Source organism: Petromyzon marinus, chromosome 15 (genome assembly GCF_048934315.1).
Source record: "Petromyzon marinus isolate PM22_M1 ecotype Great Lakes invasive population chromosome 15, UKy_Petmar_22M1.pri1.0, whole genome shotgun sequence".
Classification (NCBI taxonomy): Eukaryota; Metazoa; Chordata; class Hyperoartia; order Petromyzontiformes; family Petromyzontidae; genus Petromyzon; species Petromyzon marinus.
In genome coordinates this window covers 12,898,607-12,909,098 of record NC_133681.1, presented here as the reverse complement: position 1 = coordinate 12,909,098, position 10,492 = coordinate 12,898,607, and the positions used below count along the sequence as shown (strand labels likewise).

General features: G+C 47.4%; 1 protein-coding gene across 1 annotated transcript in view; it reads left to right on the top strand.

Moving 5' to 3' along the window:
• The first annotated feature begins 608 nt into the window (after positions 1-608).
• LOC116942678 (arf-GAP with SH3 domain, ANK repeat and PH domain-containing protein 2-like) overlaps positions 609-10,492 on the top strand; it is an 87,319-nt gene continuing 77,435 nt past the window's right edge. Inside the window, exon 1 of the mRNA XM_032954901.2 lies at positions 609-978. Within this exon, the coding sequence (XP_032810792.2) occupies positions 856-978 (123 nt within the window). The 5' untranslated portion in view covers positions 609-855. The remainder of the gene's footprint in view (positions 979-10,492) is intronic.

The following is a 10,492-nucleotide window of genomic DNA, read 5'->3' as shown; positions in this document are numbered from 1 at the left end:
CCTGCGTGGTGACGTCACCCAACCTGCGTGGAAACGCCACTCAACCTGCGTGGGAACGTCACCCATCCTGCGTGGTGACGTCACCCGACCTGCGTGGAAACGTCACCTACCCTGCGTGGGAATGTGAACAACACCCCCCACCCTGCGTACCGTCATCGCCCCAGCCCTGCGTGGTAACGTCACCCAACCTGCGTGGAAACGTCACCAAACCTGCGTGGGAACGTCAACCCATCGTGCGTGGTGACGTCATCCAACCTGCGTGGAACCGTTACCCAACCTGCGTGGTGACCTCCCCAACCCTGCGCGATGACGTCACCCCCCTCCCTTCCGACCAACCTTGCGCGCCGACGTCGCCCTTTCAGCGCGCCCACATCACCCCGCCTCCTGCGTTGTGACGTCACAAACCCTGCGTGATGACATCACCCACCCTCCGCGTTTTACGTCACCCCACCCCCTTGCGTGGTGACGTCACCCCACCCCCTGCGCGCCGACGTCGCAACTCGGGCCCCCGTAACCAGGGCGACGACGGACGCGCCCTGCCCACCCCTCCCCTGCCTCCTTTCCCGCTCAAAGCGAGGCGTGACGTCACACCGCGCGGGTATGACGTCACGCGCCGCGCTGACACTGCGAGGTTCACAACTCAAGAGGAGGTGGTGGTGGTGAGGTGGTGGTGGTGGGGGGGTAACGATGGTCCGGGCCGGCCGCCGCTGCCGCTGGTGTCCCTGTTGCCGCTGAACCTCTTGCCGCCGGGAACCCCCCACCCCACGCTGCTCCCGACTCCCCCACCACCCCATCCCACCCCCCTCCCCACTCCTGCGTTCCCTACCGCCAGAGCAGCGAAGAGGTGGCCACACAATGACGCTCATAGGAGCGAGCGATTTCGTGGCGGAGGCGATGGATGATTACAGCGCGCCCACGGCCTCGGACTTCGGCAGCCGGATCGCGAGCTGCCGTCACACCGTGAGCACGCTTGAAGAGGTGCGCGCGTGGGTTCAGTGGTGTGGGTTCAGTGGTGTGGTGGTTGTGGTGTGCGTTCAGTGGTGGTGGTTGTGGTGTGGGTTCAGTGGTGGTTGTGGTGTGGGTTGTGGTGTGGGTTCAGTGGTGGTGGTTCAGTGGTGGTTGTGGTGTGGGTTCAGTGGTGGTGGTTGTGGAGTTGGTTGAGTGGTGGTTGTGGTGTGGGTTGAGTGGTGGTGGTTGAGTGGTGGTTGTGTCTTTGTAGAGAAGTCTGTCGTGAGGGTTTGTGATATTGTTGGGATCGCGCTGTTCGGTGGTGGTGGGTGGTTTGGGTTGTCGTGGTTACTGGGTTGGTGGTTGGAGGTAGTTCGTATCAGTGGAGTACTCTTACGACAGCTGTGATTTTGTTTTTGGGATCGCGTTTTTCGGTCGTGGTAGGAGAAGGTGGTGATGGTGGTGGTGGTGGAAGGAGGAGGTTATCAGTGAAGTCAATGGAGAAGTTGCTCTGTTGTGATGGTTGTGATTTTTGGAGTCTCTAGTGGTGATGGTGGTGGTGGAAGGAGGAGGAGGTTATCAGTGAAGTCAATGGAGAAGTTGCTCTGCTGTTGTGAGAGTTGTGATTTTTGGAGTCTCTAGTGGTGATGGTGGTGGTGGAAGGAGGAGGAGGTTATCAGTGAAGTCAATGGAGAAGTTGCTCTGCTGTTGTGAGAGTTGTGATTTTTGGAGTCTCTAGTGGTGATGGTGGTGGTGGAAGGAGGAGGAGGTTATCAGTGAAGTCAATGGAGAAGTTGCTCTGTTGTGAGGGTTGTGATTTTTGGAGTCTCTAGTGGTGATGGTGGTGGTGGAAGGAGGAGGAGGTTATCAGTGAAGTCAATGGAGAAGTTGCTCTGCTGTTGTGAGAGTTGTGATTTTTGGAGTCTCTAGTGGTGGTGGTGTTGGTGGAAGGAGGAGGAGGTTATCAGTGAAGTCAATGGAGAAGTTGCTCTCTGTTGTGAGGGTTGTGATTTTTTGAGTCTCTAGTGGTGATGGTGGTGTTGGGGCGTGCGCGCGGACCCCGTAGCGAGATGTCAACAACGCGAGCGCGCGCGTGTCCGTGACGCCTGTTAACACGTGCGGTTATACACAATGATTGTGGTATACACAATGATAGTGTTATAACACGTATTATACACTCATTGTGTTTTAACAGTAGTACACACACAGTAGTACACAGTAGTACACACACAGTACACAATGTTGCCCCACGTCCGACCGCATAGTCGCCCGCATACGAGTGAATTCAAACCACAGCAAATTTAGGGTAGAAATAGGTGAGCCGCATCTACGCGAAATCGCAAAAACCCAACCCGCATAAAGCTAGGGAAACCTGCATTGAAGGTATGGAGCAGTGGCGTAGTGGTTAGCACATTGCGCTATGAACCCGGCCACCAGAGTTCTAACTATTTTTTTTATTTTACCAGGTAAGACCCAATGATAGCTCAGCGAAGTGGCTTATGTGGAAATTTATAGCAGCGAAATGCTCGAAACGCATGTTTCTAAGTGTGGAGGGGAAAACTCAAAGAGGATCCAGAGAAAAATCCACGCGACCACGAGGAGAGCATGCAAACACCAAATATACAGCAGGCGTCAGGGTCGGGATCGAACCCACGACCTCCTACATACCAGGCGCGGCAGTTCACATATCCTAGCCACCGTGGCACACCCGTTCGGTGTCCGGCTGCCACTAAAATCAGTGACGAGTGATATCTGAACCAGCCCTGGGTACCCCTTCACTGACCAGCGTGGTAAAGTATGGTTAAACAGCCCATGTGGCGACACGGAATGGGAAGGGCTATCATGCTATTTATTATATGAATATATTAAACTGCGCACGAATACTTGTGTGCACAGTCAGGTCTCCATTTGAAAAGTGTCAATGAAACTGTGTGTGTTCTAGCTTGTGGTTGCACAACCATGAAACAACTTGGACTTCAACATGCCTGGCCTTCAACAGCTACAGCTACTTCCAGTAAATGCATTACGCCAATGAAATTGTTACCTCGGACATGTATACCAATAATATCGCCGCAGGATAATTGCTCGGCAGCAGCTACACGAGTTTTGGCTCGTAAGTAAAGTAACCAAATCAGAGTGCTTGTCATGTCTACCCTTTGGCAGTCGCAGAGTCCACCGCGGTTAACCCGAGGGTATAGGTGGAGCCCTGAAATTCTCTATGCTGTTCCAGTGGTCGGGTCTGGAAGCAGTAATGCATATTTTCTCAGAGAATATAGCTTATTCATCCCTTTATGCAACGATGTGTTACATGTCTTGAATAGGGTCATACACGAGCCTAGAACATGTATACCAAAGACATCATGGCCAGGTCTTTTGAATGCCAGGCATGCTTGCATCCTAGGGTTAAAAGGTTAACATGTCATACTGTGTGTTAGTAATAGTTGCAATTTATTTTCACTTGCGTGTTATGAGGAGGGTGCCTTGGCTTGGCTCTCTCAAGAAAAAAATCATAGATTCTGAACCCTAATAGCATATTATATTACTCCTTGCAGCGTGTGTTTATATGTGTGTGGACTGTGTGGTGTCTTGGGTGACGTGGTAGTGAAGTGATATGCCCAATATCCGACGAACTTGCCAACCTGAGTTCAATTCTTGGCGATTTGCAAACATCATTGGTGGACATTTGAACTGGTCCTGATCCTTCGCTAGGTCGACTCGGTCTGAAATGAGTACTTGGCAATGTGGTGTACCACTTGACCATGCACACACAGACCATGGTGTTTTCAACATTGCAGCGTTGAAGCATGTGCACGTGTCGTCTTGTATTACGTAGCCATGGGTGGTGTCAGATTGGGGTGTGTTGGTTTTCATGTATTACTTAGCAGTGAGCAATAATGGTGTTGTCATACTGTTATTAAGTAGGGTGTGCGCCTATAAAATAGTGCTTATTACAAAAGAGGGATGGCCCATCACCAGCTCTTTGGCCCTGAAGCTGTTTGCCATTCTGAAACGTAATATCACAGGAACTAATTAATGCGTTGGTGGAAGCTGCTTTTCAACAGAATGGTGGACAATGTTGCTTTTATCACCAGCAGTAGCAACCATGATCTCTCTATTGCTCAATTAATGTCTCCTTAAGCATCACCTTCTGCCTCACGAAGCAACAATCATCCATTTGGCTCCTTCACACGAGTCGAGTAAATTGTTCCATCTCCATGGTTCTCCATCTCCATCATCTCGGGCATGTTTCCCTGTTTGACGTCCCCCAATGACGGTGCCTTTCCTGTAATAACAGGAGTTTGGGACGAAGTGTCCCCCAAATAAGCATTCGGTCGCTGTTCAGTTACAATGTTAGTTTTGTGCCACTGGTGTGAATTCTGCACTGCGTGGAACCATGTAGGTCTGACCTCTCGCTCAGCGGAGATTGCCTTAGGGTCTTTCCCAATGGTTTTTGGCGCTGGAGAGGAGAGCATGTGAATGAGAGCAAGACAAAAGGGTTAGAGATAGACGGGGTCCAGTCCATGGAGGACCTTCAAAACACTGATCTTGTAGTTCACTCAGTAATGAATGTGGGAGCCAGTGGAGTTATCCGAAGATTGGGGTGGTGAGTCTTCTTTACGTGTTAAGGTGTCTCTGATCCAAGTACTCATCAGGGTTGACCTGGCTTAACCTCGAGATATGACCGGTGTATTCAGGGTGATTTTTCTATAAGGCAAATTGAAACGTCTTATTTGCACAAAAGTCTAATTGTTATCGAATAGCCTTTGAAGGGCACAAACACACCATGCTCGTGCCATTTATATTTGTTCGTCTGCTTGTTTTTATTTCAATTGGAGCTTCTGACTTTAGATAATGTAAGCATGTGTATCAGTTAATATTTTTCATACCAGACAATACGTCTTTTAACTTATAAGAGGGCTTTAGGTATTTCGTGGCACATATTTTGAATGACTGACAAAGGCATGCAACGATCCGGACATATTTCTCATATCCGAACCTAATGCTCTGTCATTGACATGGAAAACGAGTAGTGTGGGTGCGGACAAGCTGTTCTCAAAAAAAATGACGGTATGTGAAGAGTGGTGTTTCATTATCTCGGTTCTGGAAAGGCGTATTGTAGCACTCAGGTTACTGGTCACACTGGACTATTATATAATAACCCGGGGGCTCTCCCTACAGGTGCGATAATTGATCAGCAGGGTATCTGTCATTGGAAATCTTGCGTAAGCTTAAGCTGTGCGTTGATTCTATATCATCTAGGTATCATCAAACATTTACCGATGTCTCATTGACATGTCCGGTCGTGTCCCTTAAGGAGAGCCACGATTTAATTATTTTGTGCAAAAACACTTTACAGAGATGCATCAGACCTCGGGGTTGCTGCTGAGCGTGACTAAGGTACTGCACCGTTATAATCTCTGACAAGTAGAGCTGGAATCGCATAACAAAGGCTCGTAGTGGAGGCATTTCGAGTGCCATTAAGCATTGGCGCTTGTAATATCGCGCTGCGCATATGCTGTTAAGATAGCGCGTGCGGCACACACACGCTGCAAGTGCTCTTCCTGGCTGGTTTATTCGCCGTGGCACACATTCCGTTTTGCAGCGGAATGATGAGTGCAGCCGTTAACATTTCACTCTGCTAACCGCAAGCACGTTACCAACTCCGATAAAAAAAAATTACCCTCAAGATAGTGTGAGAGAGCTCCAAAACAGGATAACATCTGCAGTTTCTTTTAAATTGTGCACTGTAAACCGTTTTCTTATGGTGTCACGCTGGGCTTTTTTGATTGGAGAGTAACTGCAAGGCCATTGGTGTCATGACAATATTTGTAGAAATGTTAGCTCATTTTAAATTTAAAGCACTGCTTCAGGACGTTAATATGCAACGTTGCATTGAAGCACTCAAACCAAGCTGAAAAGCAAAGGAGGATTTGCTGCGACGACCAGTCTCCAAATGCTTACACCCAAGCCCCACATTCAGCTGGTCACGCATTCCACAGGCGCAAGGATTCGGTCCGTCCATTCTTTACACAAGCGCCGAATCAATCGTGCAGCATCTCTTGTCGCATTCACCGCAGATTCATATGCTCCAGAAGCAGTCCATTTCATCCTTGTCCAGTCTGCCTCTGTTTATACATATTCACACGCTCCAATGTGTTTGCGTATTTATCCATTCACCACAGTGAGTTTGTTAGAATACAGCACAGCGGTGTTTCCCACCGCAAAGTGACATTAGCACTTAGCCTGGGTGGCACGATGTTCATCCTCCTGCGAAACGGATGTAAATAAAAACACTAGTGTTCGGTCTAATACAGCCCTAATGCATTCACTCTTCAACGTTCATAAGTATAAATTGGTTTCCTCGTTTTTGGGGTGAAGTAGGCTTGTTTGGGCTGGTCTGGCGAGTCCCAAGTCGGTAAATAAGGTCTACGATGTCGATGTTGCTGATGGTGGTTGCATGCATTCCTTAGCTGCTTTCAGCAAAAGTGTTTAATTTCATTTGGTTTTATTTACTCTGCTATAATTTGAAATGTTAACCCAGGAAATCCCCACTGAGTGTTCACTTGTGTTTTAGGAGGGCTTCTGCTAAGGAGTTTTAAGCCAATTTCTTTCTGGGTACATTTTTTATGCTATTTGAGCCTTAGCAGGCATTTCCGCAGAATCCAAAAAAATTATTGCATTTCATTTTGGTTCTGTACGAATTTTGTTGAATATAGTTTTTTTTTCCAAAGGCCACTTCCTGCGACCCACCACAGCGTGAGTGTAGGTTCCCTCTGCCTATTTCCAATGCGGACATTATGGAACGAATCTATTTAAATTACGTTAAGAAGATGTGAAAACTTGGAGGGACGGGCGGCAAGGTTGAGGGAAGAGTTCGTTTTCAACCCCCCCCCCCCCCCCCCCAGTTAATATTCTTTGGGCATTTCTTTTTGATCTTTAATATGTTTATAATATGACTGCGTGTCGGGTAGCAGAGGGAAGTGAAGCACTCATTGCATTCTAATTTTAAGCTCAAACATCTATGCTGTCTTCACCGACCCGCAACTGACTGACCCATTTCCTGAACTGTAGTAACAAAAAAAAACCCGACGATCCGCATGGTGTGGAAAGGTCCTCATCCAGCAGCAGATTGACGGGGCCCTACGCGGACATGGGCACTGAAGGGGATGATGGTGGTGTTGGCTGTTGTCCTCGGCTAAACATGGGAGACTGGTTGCACCCTCGCTGGGAGCAGCTCCCTGTATTAGTACCCTGTTCCATTGTGACGTGGTTCACCACGCTCGTGGACCCCGTGGCCCCCCGCCCGACACGTGCGCACCTCTTTGTGCCCGCGGTCGTTGAAGCACGGCGTCTGCTGTGCCGAATGACGAGAGGAAATAACTTAAATTAGACATTTTGATAGTAATGCTCACTGCTGACGGGGGATGTATTTTGTGGGCAGTGATGATGGGCCATGCAGTCAATTTGAATGAAAAAAATGTGTTCATCCATGAAAGCCTCACTGGGGCGTAGGAATAAATTGGGCACATTCCTCCGCTGCTTTTTCTTATGAATTGAGATTTCTAAAAGCGCTCCAAACTTATATTCTTAGTTCTTTCGGTAAAGTCACGTTGAAGGGAAACAATAAAATATATATAAAACAATAAAAATAAATAAAAATATATGGGCACTGCTCTCGTTCGCCTCTTTACTTGCTATCACGTATCAATCAGAACTTTGACGTTAATAAAAAAAATGGAATCAAAGCTGAAAAAGTGCTCAAAGAAGCAGGGCAGAGATGAATCTCGAGAGTTCCACTGAGAGACGGGGAAGAGGCTCACACGGATTCGATGGATCATTTGGGAGCAAAACTCACGCATGCTTTGTGATGACACTCAAAGTTTTACACAGATTGGTTTCCTGACCCACTTGCTGTGCTGCCAGCTCCCAGCATGTTTGGAGTCATATTATTTACGGGTCTCTGTGATTCACTAACTCCAGGCTCCAGAGTTCTGGATCACAGGCATGCCAACAATCATGCCCAAAACTTGCATTGAGTGGGGCAGACATCCTCCTGCAGGAATGGACAGCAGAAGAGGGACGTTGCTTTGATGCAGGACCGTCATTTAATTCGGAGTTTGAATGTTTGAGGTTTGCTTGATCGCCTTGCCTGTCGGCTAACAGCTGCACTGAGCTCGGTAGATTGGCTCTGGTTGCCCCTTCCAACTGTTACACAAGTACCAACGTCAAATGCAGCCGCTGCTTTTAATTAATGTCGATTTCACGGGAAACTATAAATAATTATTAAGCTGAGAGCGATGCTGCAAGGAGATTAAAGTGGAGAAACTCATATCTCATCCCAAGCTGAGAACGAGCAATGGGATTGTCTTTACACGGACGCCTTGTGCTATGATTGATTCGATTTTTATTATATCCTGTCTTGTTTATATATGTATAGCCCTTTGTCACATCATGCAGGTTTTGGAGTGTTATTTGACTAAGCTTCACCACACTGGTTAGCACGGGTTTGTGAATGCTGGAGAGCACACGTGTGGATCTTGCTGCACAGCCTTCTGCTACCCACAACGTAGCCCCAAAATCGATAACACCTGTTTATTAAACAATTTTATTTTATTTTACCAGGTAAGGCCCACTGAGCTCTATAGCTCTTTTTTCAGAAGCGACCTTGGCCACAAATGATAGCTCAATGCAGCGGCGTATCATGTGGAAATTGTTAGCAGCCGAATACTCTAAACGCAAGTTGATTCTAAATGCGGAGAGAAAAACCAGAGGGCCCAAGCAAGGTAGGTAAGTTAACATCTCGCCACCGTGGCGCCCAATGCATGATGGGTGCAATTTGCAACACCTATGTAAACACTGTCCAGGTTGAAATTTGCTTAGCCTGCGAGATCTTATGAGATTGGATGTGTTTCCTGGTGATTTGGTCACAGGATATACACCACTGTGTTACAAAACGTTCATTCTTTTCGAGTAATATTTCCGGCTTTGCTTTCTTCCTCTCGATCTGGCGCAGAGGGGACAAATGGAAACATTGTTCTTAAGGGACGGGGTGACATGTTTTTGCTCTGTGTAGCAATTCCACGCTGGCCTCCCGGGGCCGCTGATGGTGCGGGCGGTAAGAGCTCGCGATTGATGCAGGTGATCTCTTTCGGCTCGCCACAGCTTGAGTGGAAGCCAGAGCAGGCGCTGGGTTCGAAAAATCCACAGCCGTCGGGAGATTTACCACTGCGCATTGGCGCTGCACGGTTAATGCCCAAAGCAGGGAGTAATGGGAGTCAATAATCGATGGAACGTTTCGTGATTCGGATAATCGGATCATGCGCCCTCTTACAATTGATGTGGGTCACGTGACCCCTCTCTCTGCCTTGTTGCTGTTATCTCATTCAGCTAAACTGAGCGATGTGTAAATTCACTGCTCTTCAAAAGGGATTTTCAGATTCATCTGAAGATGGAATCCAAAGAACCATACAGCTCTTACCTTGTAGATATGAACCCAGGCTTTTGTGTGCCCAGGCTCTGGGTTTCGACTTTGAAGTTCTCTGATAAGGTATTAGACTTTAAAATCACGGCCAAGCAGGTAAGCATAGCTTACTCTCATAATGTCACTGCATTGCCGAATCAAGAAGTACAGGACTGACGTCACTAAAATGCCGTAAAGGTTGTGCCTGACCATGATTTTAAAGTCCGTGTCGTTATTAATGCTGCTTCAAACCAACGTTAGGCACCCCAGGACACGCAGACGAAGTGCGTAGCTACAGAATATGTGTTGTGTGCTGCGTCTTCCTTCAAGCATTACATTGACTGTTTTTCTGCTTCCTCTACGGTTATATTTGCAGTTTTAACCATTAAACCCCGGTCCATGGATATCCCCGTGGTCAGCACAGTTGTCACTGCGCCAGTTTTCACCTGATGAAGGCCGCTTGTGTTGTGGCCGAAACGTCGTGATTTTTTGTTGTTTTATTTTTTACCTACGAGACTTTACCGAATAGAACCAAAGAGTATGGATCCTTGCAGTCACGAAAGCTTTAAATCTAGAATTGCATGAAGCTGTCAGTTTGATTTCTGCATTGGCCGCCAGATAACTTCTGCACACAATGAATACAGTTGCTGAGGGTAACAAGTGTGGGTTGAAACCGCGCACTCTTTTGCTTGACATGATCCATTTCTCGTCTTCCCTTTTAAACTTCCTCTTTGCAATCATCTTCGCAATCGTCTTCTTCTCTCATTGTGCTTTCTTCTGGCATTCCCCTTGCATAGCTCTTTAGATCCCCGCGAGTTTCCATACATCATGACCAAGGATTACACGGAAATATCTCTCGTATATACTTTCTACTCGTATTAATGTACTGTATTACACCGGCCTTTTGTTTGTCGTTGTTACTGACCGACCTAAATAAAAATGTAACAGCGTGATTCATGAATATACTCTTGAAAACTGTTAGTCTGCAGTTTTGAAGCTGAGCGGTTTCATATCTATTTTTTTAAAAAATCAGCAGCCAATGACAAATTGATGATTATGATAATGGTCAGCGGCTGCCCTGGT